General features: G+C 34.2%; 1 protein-coding gene across 1 annotated transcript; it reads left to right on the forward strand.

Moving 5' to 3' along the window:
• Positions 1–360: 360 nt before the first annotated feature.
• Positions 361–19,655, forward strand: LOC132482150 (sodium- and chloride-dependent neutral and basic amino acid transporter B(0+)-like). The gene is made up of 12 exons (XM_060087240.1): positions 361–370; positions 3,190–3,351; positions 4,153–4,291; positions 5,449–5,581; positions 7,174–7,314; positions 12,105–12,333; positions 14,152–14,277; positions 15,484–15,602; positions 16,152–16,251; positions 16,510–16,619; positions 18,638–18,805; positions 19,509–19,655. The coding sequence occupies exons 2-12, from the start codon at positions 3,204–3,206 to the stop codon at positions 19,653–19,655; spliced, it is 1,560 nt and encodes a 519-aa protein (XP_059943223.1). The 5' UTR covers positions 361–370; positions 3,190–3,203.
• The last annotated feature ends 3,356 nt before the right edge of the window (positions 19,656–23,011 follow it).

The following is a 23,011-nucleotide window of genomic DNA, read 5'->3' on the forward strand; positions in this document are numbered from 1 at the left end:
GGTAATAATACTGATCTCATAAAATATGTTGGAAAGTGTTCTATCCACTTCTGTTTGCTTTCTGAAAGAGAATGTGTAAAATGTGGCACTAATTCTTCTTTAAATGTACTCTCCCAGGCATGATGCCCCTAAGTGGAGACAAGAGACACTGGGCCTGATGGGACATGAGAACCACTCTTTGCCAAGTCACCTGGTGCTGGTGGAGTTCCCTCTTGATTCTTCCTGGTGCTGCCTGAAGGGGTAAGATGTACTTCACTGGCCTACTGGGTACCACTAGGTCCTGTTGGGAGTAGCTGGGCCTGTGTAACAGAGAGTGCTTTCCAGGTCTCTTTTGGCTGTGTAGTGCCAGCAGGGCTACCACTCTATCAAGGCACTGAGGCTGGCATGTTTTTTGTCTCTTGGAGAGTCAAGAAACTTTGGGCCTGGTTTTGCTTCTTCCCCTGGGAGGGTGGTCAAAAACTGGGTTGCTGTGTTTCCTCTCAAGTTCTGGGATTCCCTAGGCAGTCTGTTTTCTCTTTTTAACTCTTTAGGGTTATCCATGATTGTCTACTTTATTATTTCCAGGATTTTTATTTGTACTTAGTAGAGAGGAGCTGGGAGAGATGTGTCTATGCCATCTTGTCCCAAACCAGAGGCTGTTTTGTTTTCTTTTAAAACCATATTTCTGGATTGATTGTTTCCAGAGAGAGGGGGTTGGCAAGACTTCCTACTTCACTTTACCTCTGGTAATGGAAGTTATACATCCTTAAATCCTTAGCCTAACATGTAAAGTTCTCCATAAATTTATTCTACATTCATATTATCTCCATAAATGTATTTTTCATTCCTCATAATATTGCCCATTTCTTCATTCAAATCACTATCATTAATACACCTTGCTCCCTCCTGCCACCATGCCTTTATTAATGCTACTGCCACTGTTAGGAAGGTTCTCTATTTTTCTCAATCAATTTACATAAATTTGGTTAAGAGCAAAATTATAATCATCAGCCATTATGAAATTCTACTTCACTGACTTTATTCTGTGCCCAATTCTTAGCATCCCCAGGGGATCTTTTAATCAACATTCCTTCAGCACTAAACATGTAGTATTTCTCCTGATATATTTTGTCCTTCCTCATGAGCTATTTTTTATATATGCAAACCACCTGGAACAGTACTACACATTGAGGAAAAAGGCTTTTAGTAGGAATTGAAGGCAATTATTTTAACTATTTTGTTGAAAGCTTATCAAATATTTCTGCTTTGTATTTATGAATATTTCACACACCTTTTTCTGGATTTTATTTAAGTCTGGGGGTGCAGAGAGACTGAAGGCAGAATAATTTAGATAATAGGCTCTATTCTGCATTTTGATTTCCATTCGTAGACCTAAATTATGTGACCAGATGTCAAGAGAAAAACTGGAAACTCTCCCACCCTGTTAATGGAAGATATTGTGTGAAAAGACAGATGGTAAAGAGCAGCAAACATTTTCTGGAATGTTTCTTGCTTTGAAAACCCCTGAAGTTTAAAATCTGGCCTTTAGTGAAGTTGCATAAAGGCATGTCTGTAAATTTCATATCTATGGTAGATTAGCTATACCGACTCATAGAAACAGAGGATAGAATAGTGGTAGTGAGGGGGTGGGGGTAAATAGAGAGATGTTGGTCAAAGGGTAGAAAGTCTCAGTTATGCAGGATACATAAGTTTTGGAGATCTAATGTACAACCTGGTGACTATATTTAATAATACTGTTTTGTACACTTGAAATTTTCTAAGAGAGTAGATCTTAAATGTTTTCACCACATACACAAAAAAATGGTTAGTATGTAAGATAATGGAAGTGCTAAATAGCCTGATTGTGGTAATCATTTCACAATGTATACATACATGTATCAAAATGTTGCACACCTTAAATATATAAAACTGTTTATTTGTCAATTATGCCTTAATGAAGCTGGAAAAAAACATATGATCATTTAAACAAATGGAGAGACAGTCTATGTTCTTTGATGAAATGGCTTAATATTTATAAAGATGTTAATTCTTTTTTTAACATCTTTATTGGAGTATAATTGCTTTACAATGGTGTGTTAGTTTCTGCTTTATAACAAAGTGAATCAGTTATACATATACATATGTTCCCATATCTCTTCCCTCTTGCGTCTCCCTCCCTCCTACCCTCCCTATCCCACCCCACTAGGTGGTCACAAAGCACCCAGCTGATCTCCCTGTGCTATGCAGCTGCTTCCCACTAGCTATCTATTTTACGTTGTGTATTTATGTGTGTATATATGTCCATGCCACTCTCTCACTTTGTCACAAAAACTAGTCTTAACATAGGAGTTACATTCAATATGCTTGCTGTATTTTGAAACTACTGAGTTAAAGAAATTTCAGAAGTTTAAATTTGGATTGTTACTGAGTTATTGAATTTTCTTTACATGCACTTGTAGAAATGCTGTACACTCTCCTTTTAGGACATTCATTCAGAGGATTTATCTTCTACTTGTCAAAATGTTGGTTTATATATGTCCATGCCACTCTCTCACTTGGTCCCAGTTTACGTAAAATAGCTAGCTAGTGGGAAGCAGCCACATAGCACAGGGAGATCAGCTCTGTGCTTTGTGACCACCTAGAGGGGTGGGATAGGGAGGGTGGGAGGGAGGGAGATGCAAGAGGGAGGAAACATGCGGATATATGTATATGTATAGCTGATTCACTTTGTTATAAAGCAGAAACTACTACACTACTGTAAAGCAATTATAATAAAGATGTTTAAAAAAATGCTGGTTTATAGATGAAGAGGGAAGTATTGGTCAGCGAGTCGATAGGATATGAGCTTTGAATAGTTTTTTTTTTAGTAGTATCCACTCTGACTAGTATTTACAGACTTAATAAGAAAGAATAATGAACATGGTTTTCCCTTATGTGAATTTGATGGCTTAATACAGGTCTTTGATCTTAGAACCTTTTTCTGATCAACTAAAAAACTGTCTCAGAAAGTCAATCATCAAAATAATTTTGAGAAGAAAGCTACTCAGACAGTAGTACTGCCTCCCCACATAAAAAAAAAAGCGAAAGAGAAAACATTGTTTGAAACAGTTTTCTCATTTTAAAATAGATTTTGTGGAAATTGAGATGCAGCTTTATGAATTAGGAAAACAAATTTCACTTGTTTTTTATTTTAATTGTTCTCTTTTCCAGGTGTGGGGATTACAATGGTCCTGATATCCATTTTTGTGACAATCTATTATAATGTCATAATTGCCCATAGTCTTTACTACATGTTTGCTTCTTTTCAACGTGAACTACCATGGAAAACTTGTTCTTATTGGGCAGATAAAACCTGTAGCAGATCGCCTGTAGGTAAAATTCATTTATTTATTTAAAAAATATTATTAACTCTGCATCATTCTTTTATATTTTCTAAGAAGATTAAAAGGTTAAATCATTTTCTAACCAATTTAGGTTCAATTTTAAGTGAGCCATAGGTTATTGATAAAAGCAGAATAAAGCACGTATAACCTGAAAATTGATTAATGCAATATGTTAATTTCTGAGGGCACCCAGGAAGGCTAAACCACTACTTGGAGTACTTCTTGCAGGCCTAAGTTGTGGGCATCAAGAAAAGGAAGAAAATGGGAAAGTGGTAAGAGAGAAAAGCACTATTTATGATAGTAGTAGTGTTTCAGTTGATGGTTGAGTGTTGCTAATCTTTGGGACAATGTAGCATCCATATTGTAGACTATTACCACTGGGATTGCCTGTGTATATTGGAGGATAAAGTGGTAAAGATTTAACACTTCTTAGGAATTTAAAGGTGTCATTTATCTATATAGGTTAAATAAGTCCACATATGAAAAGTTCCTTAGAGCACTAAGTCCCAACTGAAATGATTGTTACTCTATAGCTGTTATTACTCTAAATAGAACCACAACTTAAAAAGGCAGATATTTTCATACTCACCCCCAGCTTAGTAGTAGAGAGGATTTCAGATGCTGAATGTGCATGGCTTATTCCATTTGTAAGATTTCTACTCCACCTTCACCAAGTAACAATTTAGACAGTACTTTAAATATTTCATCATTAAAACTTTTTTTTTCCAGGTAAGTACTCTTCTAAAACTAAGTATGTGTCTGTGTATGTATTCTTTTTTCTAATTTTTAGTGACACATTGTAATGTGAGTATAAAGCTAGGTGAAATCTTCCAAGTGAATAAAAGCTGGGTAGACGCCAACAATTTTACCTGCATCAATGGAAGTGAAGTTTATCAGCCAGGGCAGCTTCCCAGTGAACAATATTGGAAGTGAGTACAGTAAATTATCTACATCTTAAACGGATGTTATTAAAAATGTTTATAACCATAAAATATTGATCCGCTCTTTTCTTAACTCATATAAGTAGAAAAAAAAGGCAGAGGGGAGTCAAGTCAGAGCAAATTATACTTCGTTTGACTCAAATGTTTACCCAGCCTGTGTGAGTAGTAGTAGCCTGCAAAATTAGCTCATAGTTAATAGATTGTCATTTATAAGTTAGTTACTAAGTGGGCACAATGTTCTCAGTGATGATTTATACAGTGTTTATTAGCTATAAGCTAGGGCATTGCTTTGAAGGAAAAATATGCTACTTTTAGACTCTAATGAGCAAGTTCTAATGATAAACAGTTGGGTGATGAGTAATATTGGGGACAAAATTGCTATTTAAGGCTGAGATTCTTCATTATCCATTTTGCTTATAATTGTCATCATATGGTAAAAATAGATGTTTGGGGTTATATTTGCTTTTATTAATTTTAAATGAGCTCTCTGTTATCTCCTTACTGTATACCTACCCTTTACCCTTACATAACTTCTTTGACTATTGCTGTAATGAGCTCTTCCTCAGCTCCATGTTGTTGCTCTTTGTGACCCTTTTAAAATTTGGACCTTGAAATGTTCCAAATATCAAGCTAAGAATTAAAATCCTAGATCCATATATGTCCCTAGTGGAAATCATGGAATTATACCTTTGAAAAAGGTATACATAATGGGACCATTTAGGTTTGATAACTACAAGTATGATGAATAAGAAAATATTTAATACAATTTAAATGTTTTCTCCATCATTTGAACTTGAGAAAAAACTACCGTAACGAGTAAGATGAAATAATCTGATGTAAGGTTAATTTCTTTCCATACAGGAGCTTTGAAATATTAGGGGAAAATCATAGCTAAAGGAATGAGTGGGTCTTTTATTCTGGGGTTTGGAACTTTGGATTGGCTGCAGTTGACCAGAAAGTTCAGAGCCTAATTTTTCACTGAACTATGTTTGCCCCTCCATACAATTGTATCAATAAAAGACTCACACAACGTTGATGTATTAATAAAGTACTCATGAAGCTTCTCCCTGGATGAAAGATATTTAAAAATTCAATGTATCAAGACAAGTGATTGTGTGTTCATCAAAGGGCTTATGTGTTTTCAGTAAAGTGGCGCTCCAACGGTCAAGTGGATTGGATGAGACTGGAGTCATTGTGTGGTATTTAGCACTTTGTCTTCTTCTGGCCTGGCTCATAGTTGGAGCAGCACTATTTAGAGGAATCAAGTCTTCTGGGAAGGTAATTTAGAAAACACATTAGACAGTGATGTAGCTGTTTTCCAATTTCATTGTAGTTCAATGCCAGGTAGTACCAAATGCATGTTTTTTCTATGATGGGAACATTCAAATGTGTGAAAAGCTTTCTAAGTAGGCAGCCTCGCTCTAAGAAAATACATAAGAACCCTGCTATTATTAAAAATAAAACAAAGCAAGCAAAAATTAGTACTAGATGTGTGCAGTTTCTCTAAACTTGGGCCCTTCTAGCTGATACAGCACTCTGAGGCTTGGGAGTATTTCTGTCCTACTATAATAAAGAAGCATCTTGAATGGAATTATATATTGCAATGTTTGGTTTGGAAAGTTTAGATCCTTGTTATATATGTTATATAGGGTGACAGTGTCAGGATTCCCCTTGTTAGAGAGAGAAGGAAAAAAGCTATACCATTGTTCTCTTAAAGCTTGCCAAAATTGACTCAGAACCTTGTCTCAGCAGAGTCCTCTTCTGAAAAACATTTCCCACTTCATTGTTTTATTTTTTAAACTTTCAGAGAACATGGTGGCAATTTCAGAGAACAGTATGAAATTTTCTCTGTGAGCAGTTGGACAGTACTCAGAAAAGTAAATGTGTATGTGTTTGTAACTACTAGACTGAAATTTCCTTAAAGACAGACGACAGGAATAACTGTGGATACTATCTTTGTGTTCTGGTACAATATCTAGCACAGTCAATTAATGTTACATTGTAACGAGACATGCTGTTAGATCAGAAAAACACAGCGAACATCACAAAGTCAGTGGAAACTTTCCAAAATAATGTTGCAGTTGCACATTTTTTAAACCTTTGGCTCCTTTTTGATGTTAATATTGAAAGAATCCATTAAAAGCCATTTAGCCACGCAATTAATTTTTATTGGTCTCTGGATGACTTGTTTAAATCATCTCCTTGGGCATATTATCAAACATAGGACATCTATGGACCAAAGAAATCATCCACATTAATGAAAAGCCAGCCTCAAAGGCAGTCTGCTCATCTGGAACCATGTATTATCTAGGACACAAGCAGTTCACACGTATATATGTGTGCTATCAAACTCTCTTAATGGTAGCTTTAAGGATAATAATAGCAAGTGTCGATTAAGTATTCACTTAATCAACTTTCATGGGATTTGGACACCTACTAGGAGATTTTCCTTCTCCTTGGGGATTGAGTATCATTGCAGGGTTTAAAATCATTTCCCTTCCCACATCAATGCAGTAATTTACCAAGAGGTGCTATTCAGTCCCCTCAGACATTTATTAGGATACATTTAGGAAAGCACTCGATCTAGATTCCAAGTCACCGTTGCTAATGTATTGTGTATTTACAACACAAACCTGGTAAATATTGCTTCATACATCAGAGTGTTTTGAAAGTGGAACATTTGAGAGTGGTGAGAACAGAAAGAGAAAGTTATGCCAACATTGGTATTAGTATTATCAGACATTAATAACCTAATGAAATCTTTGATACTTTATTTTACTAATTTCAACTGGCTAATAACTTTATTTGTATATAATTATACACCATGATTTAAAAAAATAACATTAACTTTTGGTTGTTCTTCTTGGTAGGTGGTATATTTTACAGCTATTTTCCCCTATGTTGTCTTGCTCATCCTGCTGATCCGAGGGGCAACTCTGGATGGTGCATCAAAAGGCATTTCATACTATATTGGAGCACAGTCAAATTTTACAAAACTTAGGGAAGCTGAGGTAAGACAATTTGGATTTCAAATTATCTGAGGAGGTAAAACTTAAAAGCCGATATTGAAAATCTTTGATTGCCATTGAGTGTCATAATATAGTAGCTTGCAAAAGAATATGTACTTAAGTTTATTAGTGTTTCCGTCCCCTAGGATGTCTGATTTAACTATTTAACATGGCACTAATGCTCTCTTATTGGAAGTGAGACAATCATTTTTAGCAATAGGATTTTCAAAGTCATTTTATTCAAACTGATTCTATTTGACCAAAAGGATTTGGGGCTTATTAATCTGAAAAAGAATATTTCATGCATGAGTACCCACAAATTGATGACTAGGGCTATGTGACTTATCAGATAAACTCGTAGTAGATTTAAAGATTATAGCTGATGGTTTAATGGTCTAATATAAATTTTAATTGTCTTCAAAAGTTAGTATCAAAAGTTAATATTATGAAGTTAAAACATAAATTTGAAATGGATGAAGCATTCCATAAACAGAACTGTTACTTGTACCAGACACATAAATATGTGCCATGAATATGAATTGGTAACCCCTTATAATATTAGTCCATCTCCAGACAATGGCTGTGTGTATCATAGGTACATAAAATCTTTTACAATTTTGACTGCAGACAGCACTGTCAGTAAGTGTACTCTATATACTATGCTTCTATTGATACAGGCTAATAACACTTTCACTTTTTTAGTAGTCATGTCACATTCTTGGAACACATTAAGCTTCTGGTCAGGTAAAACCCCACGATATTACATTAAAATCAAGAAACACTATAATATCTACCATATTAGTAGTGTTAGCCAAGATGGATATTAGTTTTAGTTTGCTATGGTATTCTTTGTGGAACTCATGCTAATTTCCAGCAATTGTGACTTTCTAAATACTCACAATCCGGATATTTAATTATTTGTTGTAGAACATTTCTGGTAAGCAAGTTAAAGTTGTCAGTTTTTAGTCATGGAAATCCATCCTTTACCTTTTTGAAAATTGAGAGGTCAGTCTCTGGCCTTCAGTTACCTTCTGTGTGTCCAAATAATTTTCACTCAATAATTAACCAAAAAACCCTAAATTATCTTAGAACCATGAACTTTTATTGTTTATGTGCTAGAGATTAACATAGTTTGATGTGTCCGTAGGCCACTGTTGATTTCTTCATTTATCTTGGGCCTCATATCTTTTAATCTTGTCTGTTAGTCTCTTTCCAACTAGACCATTTTTGGTAATGGATGAGAAGCAAATAAAATGGAAGTTGGGACTCACCATCTTCCCTCTGTTAGGTTATTAAACAAGATAAAATATGTTAATGTTCTTTGAAATGGTAAACTGTTATATAAATATAAGCACACAAGCATTTTAATTATTGCTGTTATATAATACTATATTATTGTAGATGCAACATTTTCCCTAAGAAGTGGACCCTCCATTTTCTTTAAACCTCATAACTTGGAGCACAGTTGAAAAGCCCCTTTGATATTCCTTTAAGTGGCTTTTACAAGCCTCAGATCACCTGGGCTTTATAGCTCCATGAAACTATCCAGAAAATTTTATATGACTATTTTATACTGGTCTGTGTTTCGGTGTCTCTATTGTCTTTAAAACATCAGAGCTAAGCCTAAAGCTCCTTAGGAAACATACAGTTTAATCATCCTACCTCCTCTCCCCAACACAAACACTACCCTCATGCCTTCTTTGGGTTTGCTGGCAATGAGAATTTTTTCTTAGATGTTTTTTATTCCTCTCCAATCCATATTCTAAACATGCAATCATAAGTATATATATTTTTTCCTTTTCTTTAAGTATTTGAACTCTACTGATATCTCTAGGAGAGTAGAGAACCATAGAAATTTATAGCTAGAGGGGCCTCCAGTGACTGTTTTACTAACTCCGTCATTTTACAGTGATGAAGTTGAGACCCAAGAAGAGTCACATTTAATTAAATCTACTTAGCCTGCTTTTGCATCTTGAATTAAGGTTTCCTAATCACTCAACTAATAATCTTGTATATAGCTATGAGATGGGTAGATACAGAGATTATAACTATGTTTGGAACTATATTTCACTTTTATTTGCAGCCTAGGTACATCATGGTATGCAGTAGCATTCTTATACAACCCAGACCTGCCACACGACCTCCAGCCTCCTTCCCCCCACTCACATATGCATACATAAATGTATCAAGTCAAAGCAGCTGAGAGACCAACATAAGCCTATTGTTCATTTCTTAATATGTACAACCGCCTAAGAAATAAGAGAGCATTTTTTTCTCACATGATTTTGTTATACATAAGTGAAATAACTGTGATCTAGCTGTCTATCTATCCATCTATTTATCCACCCATTTTACTTCCTACTGGCTTCCTGCCAGTGTATATATTATATATATATTTCACTTCTATATAACAAAATCATGTGAGAAATAAAATGTAATAATAATCTAACATCAAGCTGTATTCTGAAGACCTAGTAAGTATTTATTTCACTCCTAACAACTTTATTTCAATTGAAATTGGAAATAGATTACATATCTTTCAAGGAGAAAATTATTGTTTTTAACTTCCACAAAATAAACCGAGTATCAGTTTATGTTTCTTTTCCATAAAAACAATAATAGCTATCACTGAGTATCCTACTAATTGCTTTACATATGTTATCTCATTTAATTCTCACATCCTTCCTAGGACACATAATTATTACTACTATTATTATCATCATCATCATCTCCACTTTATAGATGATGAAACAGGCTTGAAGATGTTAAATAAATCAAATTCAATGAAAGTGAGACGTACTGGATTTAGGTTTCATTCTTTTTGACTCCAGAGCAAGAACTGTTAGTCACCATGTTATACGGCCTGCCTTCCACTGACCAGTCCTGTTTTCAGATGGACTAAAAACACACTTTTGCCTACATATATGCCAGCCCTATTATGTGAAGTCTTCACAGTTAGATTGTTCTTTGGGGTAATGTTATATCTACAGAATTTTACTATTAAAATGGATTTACCTAGGTTAGTTTCTAAGATTTATTATTGTCCTTTAGCAGAGACATAGGAGGGGTAAATTGTGAAAGGGGGAATGATAAAGGGGTTGAATTAGATGGAGAGATGAGGCCAGCCACGTGGGGCTCTAATCAAAACATGGAATGAGGGTACTGGATGACTGAGGGGATGCCTAAATGTATCATCATTCTTCAAAAACTGCCTAGTACCACCCTTGTTAAGAATTAATGTTTTTATTGTCCCCAAGTTGATATGTGGAGTAAATAGAATTCCAACCAAATTCCCAGCACAGTTTCCATGGAACTTGAAAATTTATGCAAAGGAGAAAAGGCAAAAAAGCGAGGTGTTTCTGAGGAAGTGAGGAAGACTTGTCCTACCAGATATGAAACAATATTATAATGCTATAGGTATAAAAACAATGTGGTGTTAGCCTAGGTATAGACATACAGACCTGTGGCACAGAATAGTAATCTCGGAAACAGATTCATGAACATATGGAACTTGATATGTGGCTGAGGTGGGGATGCAGGTCAGTGGGAAAGGGATGGACTATCCAATTGATATAAAATTGATATCCAAATGATATAATTGAAAATATCAATAATCTTTGGACATAATTGATAATATCAATTATCTTCAGATCATTGATATTCCATTTAGAAAACAGTGTGTTGGGATTTCTAATTTAATATGCATAATATCAATTTCAGGTGAACTGAAAACTTAAGGATATAAGCAAAACTCTAAGTCTTTTAGAAGAAAATATAGGATAGTAGCTTTATGACCTTGGGCTAAGGATTCTTTTTTTAAGTCAGAGAAATCAAGAACAATACATAAAAGCAAAGATGAATACCTTCAGCTACATTAAAACACAATCTTTGGTTCGTCAAAGGACACAATGTCAAGAGGTGAAAAATATAAGCCACAAATTGGGAGAAAAAAACTAACATATATAACACCTAAAGGATTAGAATCCGAACTACATAAAGAATTCCTAGAGCTCAAATAAGGCGAATAACCCAAACAAAAAATTGGCAAAAGTATGAACAGGAATTTCACAGGAAAAGACTATGGAATAAATATATACACATAAAAACATGCTAAACCTTATAAAGTACTTAGGGTTATCAAAACTCATTTCACAGCCACTAGTTTGGACAGTATTAAAAATTCTGACCAGTGTTGGCAAGGATGTAGGGGAATGGGAACTCTCATACCAGCTGGTGGGAGTGCAAAGTGATGCAACTACTTTGGAGCATAATTTGGCAATATTTAGTGGGGCAATACAGCAGTGGGAAAAAATGTTCAGAACTACATACATTTAATTGATCCATAGGAATTTGCCTATATTCTTTCATTTTTGAGTTACAAAATTGAAATTTCATAAGGTTCAAATTGATAATGGATAAATCTCATACACTACTGAATGGAAAAAGCAGGTTGTATAAGTTTATATGCTTTAAGAAAACTTTTCTATAAACTCAGAAACATGTAAAACTAAATGCCATATTGTTTAGGTTAGTAAAAATATAAAGAAAATTGAAGAAATGTTAAACACAGAAGTCAGGATAGCAGTTACCACTGAGGTTGGAAGAGTGATATGATCAGGAAGGGGCACAGGGAGGCTTTAATAGACTAGTAACATTTTATTTCTTAAGCTGAGTAGTGGGTACTTGGGTATTTATTTTGTTCTTGTATGAATATTTATTCATTTGTATATACGAAATATTTTATACAAATGAAAAATTAAGAGTGTGTTTTTAAATATTATTTTCTCTTGTAGGTTTGGAAAGATGCCGCCACACAGATATTTTATTCCTTGTCAGTGGCTTGGGGTGGTTTAGTTGCTCTGTCATCTTACAATAAGTTCAATAACAACTGCTTCTCAGATGCCATTGTAATTTGTTTGACAAATTGCCTCACTAGTGTGTTCGCTGGATTTGCTATTTTTTCTATATTGGGACACATGGCTCATATATCTGGAAAGGAAGTCTCTCAAGTTGTAAAATCAGGTATGTAATGCTATATATTATTAACTTTGATTAACTCAATATAGCTCATTTAAGAAACACTGATATATTTTACAGCAATTAAAGCACTCAAGATTTAGGGTATTGTGTTTTCTTTCTCATTTCATCTTATATAACTTGATTGTTTTAATGATTTAATAATTCTTAGATGATCTGAGAAACAACGGTACATTCCAGAACACTTGTTTAAGAATATCTTTTCCAAATTTTGTTTAGTCCTTAATAGGAACTACTTACTGCACAATTGCAAGTATCAGGCATCATGCTATGCACTTTACATGCATTATCTTCATTTGTGTGTATGTATATCTATATACACATACATATATATACATGTGTGTGTTAATATGTATATATGAATATATGAGAGACTATATATAAAAATCAATCCACGTAAAATTACACTATTAGGTCTGAATTTTTAAAACGCACAAATGTCATACAGATAGAAACACAACTGACTGAGTATACAGCTGTGTCCAACTTGAAAGGAATCTGATTAGTGAACTTCCTAACTTTAAAGACATTAACTAGGGATGCTTAATTATCTGGCTAAAGATTCTCAGGAACAGAATTCTAGGGTTCTTTTAAGTAGGACTTTCTTATTAAATTTCTATTTATGGTTAGTATCATTTGATGGAGAGATTGATGAATGAGAATAGAATGTTAGGACTAGAAAGGACTTTGGAGATCATCTAGTATCCAGCTCCTCATTTACAGAGGAGTGGACTGATGCACAGAAATGTTATGTCTTGCAGAAGATCGAATCATTAGGAAGTGACAGAGCCTAGGCTAGAAGCTAATTCTCCTGACTCCTAGGTCAGTCCTCTGGGAGGTTGGAGAAACTTAAAATACTTAAAACTGAGTATCATATAACATGACTGAAATTTTTTAATAGAGCGTCTCTAAAGGTAACATATATCAAATAGAATGAATTGGGCGATTGGGATTGACATGTATACACTGATGTATATAAAATTGATGACTAATAAGAACCTGCTGTATAAAAAAAAGTGCCTTCTTGATAAAATGTTTAAAATAAGTCAAAAATAAAAACAAACAAACAAAAACAAATAGAAAATAAGATTCAATTTACAGTTTCATTACATACAATTTTGCAGGTATCCATATAATAATTAAAATGGCACTAAAATTACACCCATTACCTTGTAATAACCTATAATGGAGTATAATCTGCAAAAAATACTGAATCACTATGCTGTATATCTGAAACTAACATAAGATTGTAAATCAACTATACTTCAATAAAAAAAATAAAATGGCACTACACGGCTGTGAAATGTACAGTGAAAAAAATAATTAAATGGCACTACATATAGTGATTTTGGGTAAACATTTGGAAAGAGAGTTAAAGACTAAAAAGTTAATTCCATGAACATATCTTTCTTGATAATGTAATTTTTTTAGAATTTCTAGGCTAAGGTGACCTAATTTAGGTTTCTGGAGTTTAAGACAATTGTTCTTCATTAATTAAAAAATAAATAAAATCAGCTGAACAAAATCATTGATATAGTTAAGATTTCTTATGTGAGAAATGTACCATTTACAAAATTTATCTCACTAGCTTAATTCACATCACATGTTCACATTATCACATCGTAGAACAACCCAGTCAAACGCTTTTAAAAGTGAAAGTGAAACAGTTGCTAAAGAATGTATATTATGGATTGGGTTGCCAAATGAAAATGAGATTTTTCTAGTGTCTTATTTTGAAAATTTCAAATATGTGAGTTTTCTTGGCAACTAATTTTAAATTAAAATGCCATTCATTTTTCTTAGGTTTTGATTTGGCATTCATTGCTTATCCAGAAGCTCTAGCTCAACTCCCAGGTGGGCCATTTTGGTCCATATTATTTTTCTTCATGCTTTTGACTTTGGGTCTCGACTCGCAGTTTGCTTCCGTTGGTAAGTAATACTCCCAATGTTAACATATCCCTCTTATATTTTACTCATGTTTCCTCTACTTAAAAACATCCTTTTCTTACCCTTGTTGCCTCCCTCTAGCTTTTACTCTCAGAATCATCTTTCTGAAAGTTCTTTTTAACCTAAGTTTTAAATATGGAAAAATCCAAAGTACTCATGTATCAGACGCCCAAAAGGAGCAGAGATTAATATTTTATATTTGCTTCAGATATTTTTTAGAAAACTAAACTGTTATAGATAAATTTGAAGTCCCCTGTGTCTCTCTGTCTAATACAATTCACATTTCTTCCTTCTTAGAAGCAACTGTCACCATGGATTATGTATGTTATTCAGACCATGTTTGTATACATTTTATATGTATCCATAAATAACATATAAATTTTTAAAATTTCACATAAATGTGAAGTTTCATAGCATACATATCATTCTGACAGTTGTTTTTTATATGTATTATGAATCCATGTTGACACATAGACATATAGTGCTAATTAATTCACAATCTGTTGCCATAGTGATGGGCATTTGGATTATTTCCAATTTTTAAAAATTACACACACTGCTGCAGTGACTATTCTTGCACATGGTTCTGTGTACACATAGGGATTTCCCCTAGGGTACACACCTAAAGATTCTGAATTTCATCATATTGTGCTCTTACATAAACCATTTTAATAGTTTACAGGATAAGGTCCGGCTTCCTCTAGTTGACTTTCAAAGCCCTCCAAAAATCTCGACTATGTTTCTTAATCCTTTTACTCATATATCCTTCTACTTTTAGCCAGTACCCTGTTTCACGAACACATTTATTTCTTAAACCTAGAAGGCCTTTCTGTCTCCATGTTATTTATTCAAATATTCACCTTATTTAAAAGTTCTACTAGAATTCTTCCTTCCCTATAACCCTCTTTCAAACTACCTCAGCCCTTGGGAACCTGTTACCTTATAATTGCTACCAATGAAAAACCTTATAAAACAGACTAAAAACAACAAATAGAGCTCCATTTGATTTTTATCAGAACTGATGAGCGGTCACTGCCAAGAGAAAGGACCCTGTGGATTTTTAAAAGTAAGAAGTAGGGCCCAGCGTATATTCTCAACACATATTTGTAAGTTTGATTAATAGAAGTTGATTTCTGTGATTAAAATTATTGGCAAATGAGTTGACATGTCATTTTTTCCCTTCTGAAGAAACGATTACAACAACGATTCAAGATTTATTTTCCAAAGTGATGAAGAAAATGAGGGTTCCCATCACTTTGGGTTGCTGCTTCATTTTGTTTCTCCTTGGCCTCGTCTGTGTGACTCAGGTATACTACAGTATTTTTTCATAGACAAAATATTAGTTGGAATGTACTTTATAATCTAAATGAGGAAGCCAAGGTTTAAGAGGATGTTTAGTGACAAGTCCAAGTCTGACTTGCATCAAGATTTTCTGAGTTTTAGCCCAGGTTTTTTCCCCATTATAACACAATTTCAATAGTAAGTATATTTTGCAGAGGGGGAAAAAGCCCAATAATGGACAATTTCCCCAATTACAATAAAGTTATATACTTTAAACATAGGCTGTATTTCTTGGCAGCTACTACAGAGCACACACTGCATATCATTTTGATAATCAACTATTCTAAATGCTTATTTTTTAACAGTGACTCAGTATAGAATAAAAGGTACATCCTGTTTGAGATATTTAAAGCCACGTTTGTGTTTACATTTGAAAACATTCCTTTTCGCATTTTGGCAGAGGTGAAACCAAGGAGCATATGTTAAAATCAAATTAGTAGATTCAATTTGAGTACCTCATCAATCATAGAAATAATTAAAAATACACTTAAAAGTAACTGATTTTTTTTTGGTAGGCTGGAATTTACTGGGTTCATCTGATTGACCACTTCTGTGCTGGATGGGGCATTTTGATTGCAGCTATACTGGAACTAATAGGGATCATCTGGATTTATGGTAAATAGTGACTATAGAATTATCTACACATTTTACTAAAATGACTTAGTTTGATTCCTTCTCATTATGTTTACTGTAATAGCTAAGTGTAATATACTGGACAAAAATTTATTATGAATAAAATGTAGTTAAAGGTATATATATTCTTCATTGCTGTAGTATTGGAAAAGGTTTAGACATAGAAAGCTAACTTGGGGCCACAATGATTAATGAATGAAAGTATAAATAAGGGCTGAATGCACTCCTTGTTGTTTTTAGGAGGCAACAGATTCATTGAAGATATAGAAATGATGATTGGAGCAAAAAGGTGGATATTCTGGCTATGGTGGAGAGTTTGCTGGTTTTTCATTACGCCTGTCCTTTTGACGGTAAGTATTAACATGCCATGAATTTGGTATCAATAATATATATATATATATATATTTAAACACTTCTAAGGTAAACTTGAATTATTCACACTGAATACAGTAAGGCAAATTAATGTCATAAAGTAATGATTTTCAACTTTTACTTCATGACTGGCGCCTCCAAGTTGCCTAAATTACAATGCCTTTCTTTGTAGTATTATTTTTGAGGCCATAGGCTTTAACAGTTACCATTTGAGAAAATAACCAGGCTCCTATAGACTTAAAGGTCCTAGATACTTAAAAATTATCAATAGGATACATTTTTAAAAGCCAGTCATTTGTTCATTCCCTAAAAAATATGCTGAGCCATCTACAATGTTCTTAACCTCTCTGCTTAAGACCCAGTCTCTGCCTCCAAGGAATTCAATCTAAACATACTAATTGCTAAGAAACAACACTCAGTTGTTAGTGCATATTTTTTATGGGAAGTGTTTAGTATCTGAAATTACTAAAAGAAACTCACGTGTGCCAATAGAGGCAATAGTTTATGTTAAAAATTGGTGCTATTTAAGGAGCTGGGGGAAAGCAAAAGATGTCTTCTTGGAGAAACATGACATATAGACATGATATCTTTAAATAAAAGCTCAGGACAGTAAAAGGCTGAATGCCAAAATAAACACTTAATGGGACAGAGAATTTCTATGGACTAGAGATAATGGTGGGGGTGGGGCAGTGGCAAAGCCTTAGAGAGGATGCTTTGGTTCTCACTGCCCCCATGCTTCAAAGGTTTTCCTAGAAAAGGCCATTACATAACTTGATCTAGAATTTGTTTTAGAGGGTGTTTTTAACATTATAAGGTCAGGTTCAAGTAGTGAGCAGTTGGGAACTGGGTGTGCTGAAATAAAATATTTGTATGCTCCGTATTCTTGCTAAATGATTTTCACAGTGCTACTAAATATTGTTTTCCTTACTTCACAAGTCTCCACAAGTCTCCATAATAACATAAGTGCTTTACCAACTTAGAAGTTCTAGCTAGACTTTTTAGCCAGCTAATTTTCACTGATTACTAGGTTTGACAACTGGATTTACTTTAAAATGCAAAAGTATTAGATATTAAATGATATACATTATCATCTATTTTGTATAAAGTCATATATATTAGATTCCACTATCCCTCAGCCATTCTCTTGTAGTTATGTAAAATTATGGTAATTGTGAAATAAACTTAAATTACTGTAATGAAATGAAAGAAATTAATCTATTTATTTCTAAAATTAAACTTGAATATCTATAAAATTCAAGACAGGTAAATTTAGAGGAACTACTAGATGATTTTTTAGTTTTTGCTCATTTTGTTTTGTTTGCTTTATAGATTTCTAAATAATTAGTTTTAATGCTGCAACATTCTAGTAGGGTATTTTTTAACACTTTTTAAAAAACTTGGCCTTAGTTTTCATCTTGAAGAGTCACTGTTTTGCCCAAACATATATTGAGCTTGTTTTTTTCTCAATAAGAAAGTGAAGGGTTCTTTGGTAATTATGTACCAATGTGTGAATGCGTGTGTGTTTTGGGTGTGGAGTAAGGGGTACTCTGTGTAGTAGAAAATAATAGAAACAACTGCTAAGCAAGGTGCAGAGCATGTTCACTCAAGTGTACTTTACATTCTCATTGAATTGATTGATATGCTGGCTAGCTTATAGAACAGAATAAAACCATGCTATTATAAGTGAAATACGTGTTGTATTTCAGTATTTTATTGAAATACATGTTGTACAAGTATTTGTATCTTTTATAAGTATATGGAAGTGCTAATTTTGGAAGAATCTATTCAGAGCCAAATACAAGTTATTTAGATTGGTTCATTTAGTATTTTATCTTCTGGCTAGTTACCTGATTATCTTAGTTGGCTTGAATGTATTTTCATTTTAATTGCTTTTGATAAGGAATGGAATGAAATTGCTAATACTTAGTGCAAATGAAATCATTAGTGCAATAAAGTTTAATCTTTACCATTTTCTTTTCATATTTTACTTTCACAGGCAATCTTGATCTGGTCATTGGTACAATTTCATAGACCTAGTTATGCCCAAATTCCATACCCTGACTGGGGAGTTGCTCTAGGCTGGTGTATGATTATTTTCTGCATTATTTGGATTCCAATTATGGCTATTATAAAAATAATTCAAGCTGAAGGAACCATCCTTCAAGTAAGCATGTTAATATTATTTATACTTTAAAAGTTATGGTATCTATACCCGTACTGAGTTCTACTGAGATGACACAAAGCAAATGACCTTTTTCCTTTATATCTATAATTTTCACCCTTAAAACTTCATCTGGTTATAATACATACTGTAATAGCATGTTAAAGCTGGAAAAACTCTGGTAAATTTCTTGAACCCAGTCTAGACCCTGAGTTATCCCTCTTCCATGGAGGTCTGGGGGAGTTGATTATGACATCTCAATAGGACAATGACAGGGTAGGCTCAGCAGGCAGATTGGGTTCAAGATCTAGGTGAGTGCTTTGTGGATCTAGATCAATGGTTTGACCCTCTCTTTGGTTCTTGAAACTTCCCAGGCATACACTGGTTTAGATCCTCACTTAACCCTCACCCTAAGGCCAGGATAGAAATGTCTGAGAATTCAGTGAAAGTATACGAAGTGATATTGTTGCTTGAATGGGCTCACAAAACACTTTCTTTTGAAATCATTTACATACTCAATTATCTTGGCTTTGTAGTTAATACAATTCTATTAACAATTGGTTACATTTGAGTGTCTTTTTTTTGGTAGACAGTATATTAAGAATTTAGATGATCATTTTTTACTTTTCTATGGTTCTTATTTCATTTTGGTTAGCAAGGAGACTTAACACTCTAAAACTTCATTTTTTTTTTCTTTGCTTTTCAGCGCATTTTAAGCTGCTGCAGACCAGCTCCTAACTGGGGGCCATACCTGGAAAGACATCGTGGGGAAAGATATAAAAATATGGTAGATCCTAAAAAAGAGACTGACCATGAAATACCTACTGTTAGTGGCAGTAGAAAACCAGAATGAGATCTAGTTTTTAAAAATATGTGGTTGTGTAACGTGATTATTTTAGAATAGAGGAAATTTTTATTTATTTGAATGTTGAGTAGAAAAACGTATATACTAGGTTCGTAATAGTATGATGAGCTTTTTTTCCTATTTAAGCAGGAATGTAATATAAAAATGTGAATCTACTAATGTTTAGCAATGTGATTATTATATTTCTTTTAAGATTATCTTAACACACACATAGCTGCCTCTATTTCACAATAAAATATTAAAAATAATATTTTTCTAATATATTGAAGGCTTCATTTTGAACTGGTTATTTAGAAAATAGTTATATTTTCTATTATACAAGTTTTTAAATATCACTTGCTTACGTTTTCTTAGTACATAATCCTTCCTTTCCATAAAGCTGGGGAAAATAAATCAATATATTTAAAAGACAGTGTTAAAATTGAAAGCCTCACTTATTTAGAAATGCCATATATATGAAAAACATGGACTGTGTATATAATATGATGACTGTAGCTTAATACTTTTGGTTCATATGTCTAAAAACTTCATGTATTCATGGCTCACTTTTTCTAGGTGAACTTAGTGGTTACATTCTTTATTTACAAATAGTGAAGTAAGACAGAAAACTAAGGATCCTATGGCCAGTAAGTGATAAATCTAGAAAATGGAATCCAGAAGCTTTGATTACTTCTAGTTTATAGATCAAGTAGAATGATTTTGTCTTCTCTGAATAAGTTACTACTTATGGGTGGTAACTTATTTACATACTTACAGGAGATAAACCTGTGAAACTTGTCAAGAATGAGGGCAGCCAAATTAGAAAGTCCTATATCCCAGTTTGCTTCCAAAAGATAATGAAAACATATTATATCACTCGTAGATTTTTTTTGACAACTCATGGGAGTTCTAAGTGCTCCATCCCCTTTTTTTAAATTTAATTTTATTTATTTTTTATACAGCAGGTTCTTATTAGTTATCCATTTTATACATATTAGTGTATACATGTCAATCCCAGTCTCACAATTCATCCCACCACCACCCCCACCACTTTCCCCCCTCGGTGTCCGTACGTTTGTCCTCCACATCTGTGTCTAGGTTTTTCTAGGTTCCACAAATATGCGTTAATATACGATATTTGTTTTTCTCTTTCTGACTTACTTCACTCTGTATGACAGTCTCTAGATCCATCCACTAATAGGTTTATACGTTGATTATATATCACTGACAACTGGTTTACTATCACAGCCTAGGATGGTGAATATTACCTAACTATGTAAGAAACTTTTCATTTATTAAGGTTCTTAACCTGGGCTTCAGAGAATGTAGGAAGCTGAAATTACATGTAATGTTTTTCTACGTGTATGTGTGTATGCATTTTTCTAGGGTGAGAGTACATAGTTTTCACCAGAATATCAAAAGTGATCTGTGACTCAGAAAAGTTTAAGAACCACATATACTACTGCTGGCTTTTTGTTCTTGTCAAATGAGGAATAAAAGAATAATTTTAAGCCTTAATTTCTTATACATTTTAATTTCCTTTTCGTCTTCCTTTTGATTGAAGATTAAAGGAGTAAGGGATTAAGGTGTTTCTTTAATTTACACTGGTAACTTATTTTGGGGGGAGGGGGCATGAAGGTAGGTAAATAGGTAGGCCTGTAACTGAAAAACCTCAGTGAATTATGTACATATATAAGATGAACTCGTGTTAGATATTTTGAGGGTTTTCTTTGAGTGTAGATCAAATGCTGTTAGTGAATGTCAACAGATTGTTAATTCCTCAATTATACTGGATTTTATAAAATACTATTTGAAATAGATAACTACAGCTTAGACGTTAACTTTAATCCATATTATATTACATGCATTCTACCCTTATATTTTGGTGTTATTTGAAGTGTGGATTTTTCACCAAATAAAAAAATGCATGTAATTTTCTACGTTGACTCTTACAGTTCAGGGAAGATTTCTACAGTTCAGGCACACTTCTAATGAAATACTGATAATATCTAATTGGTGGTAGTGCTGGTACTGGAAAAGAAATCCACTTCAAGAGCTGACTACAAAGAGTAGTTAAGAGTTTCTGTGACTATCTTTACAATTGTGTAAAGTACAGACCTTAACAGAGTGCCTGGCACATTTTAGGGTGCTCAATGATAGCTCTTAGTATTATTATTACACAGATTCAACAGTGGTAAGAAAGAGTTCCATCAAATCCCATTTACTTTAATGCAAACTTGGAGACATTTACAGTATTGTATTGTAAACCATTAGAAAAAACTTTTTCACACTGGAGTGAAATTAAAATCACTGTATCTCAATATTCTTTTTAGTGTAGCTTATTAAAAAGAAAACAACTCGAACTGTTTCTTTTTCTATTGTGCTTTCATTCCTTTCCCAGTGAAATATATATTAGCAACATAATCAAATCTTTAAATGTGAGTGAGCAAACTGACAGATGTCTGAATTTTATATCTGACTTGGCATCCCCTCCCTTTATTTATTTATTTATTTTTTTGCGGTACGTGGGCCTCTCACTGTTGTGGCCTCTCCCATTGCGGAGCACAGGCTCCGGACGCGCAGGCTCAGTGGCCATGGCTCACGGGCCCAACCGCTCCGCGGCATGTGGGATCCTCCCGGACCGGGTCATGAACCCGTGTCCCCTGCATCGGCAGGTGGACTCTCAACCACTGCGCCACCAGGGAAGCCCAAATACGTTTTTTGTTTTGGGGTTCTTTTTTTTTTTGCAGTACGTGGGCCTCTCACTGTTGTGGCCTCTCCCATTGCGGAGCACAGGCTCCGGACATGCAGGCTCCGCGGCCACGGTTCACGGGCCCAGCCGCTTCACGGCACATGGGATCCTCCCGTACCGGGGCATGAACCCATGTCCCCTGCATCGGCAGGCGGACTCTTAACCACTGCGCCACCAGGGAAGCCCCGGGCTATTGTTTTTAATAATCACAGCAACCTCATTAGGTAATACTAGCATCCCCATTTCATGGATGAGGAATCCAAGATTTAGAGAATCAACTATTTTCTCACAGACAGTAGTAAATTTGGAGCCTAAACCCAGTACTCTCTGACTCCACTATATCACAATGCTTTCAAAATGTTGTGCTAGTTGTCAAAGTGCCATCAAGATTTGGGCATATAAGAGTGTTTTGTTCTTTTTTTGTGTTTTCTAGGTGCCTTCTTGATACCTTAAGCGATTATGCTAGCACTGGCTGGTTTACCTTTGTTCTTCCTAGAGTGCTCACTGGGACAATTTGCTAGCTTAGGTCCAGTTTCAGTTTGGAGGATTCTACCATTGTTTCAAGGTTGGTATTAAAATGTTTTCCTTATTGTGCTTATTGGTCTATTCCTGC

Source organism: Mesoplodon densirostris, chromosome X, assembly GCF_025265405.1.
Source record: "Mesoplodon densirostris isolate mMesDen1 chromosome X, mMesDen1 primary haplotype, whole genome shotgun sequence".
Taxonomy (NCBI): domain Eukaryota; kingdom Metazoa; phylum Chordata; class Mammalia; order Artiodactyla; family Ziphiidae; genus Mesoplodon; species Mesoplodon densirostris.

Excerpts from the sequence above, each read along its gene's own strand:
- LOC132482150 (XM_060087240.1), top strand. The coding sequence starts at position 3,204 with ATGGTCCTGATATCCATTTTTGTGACAATCTATTATAATGTCATAATT. Across the intron at positions 7,315-12,104 it reads CAAAACTTAGGGAAGCTGAG|GTTTGGAAAGATGCCGCCAC; the intron begins GTAAGACAATTT and ends TTTCTCTTGTAG. Across the intron at positions 12,334-14,151 it reads CTCTCAAGTTGTAAAATCAG|GTTTTGATTTGGCATTCATT; the intron begins GTATGTAATGCT and ends CATTTTTCTTAG.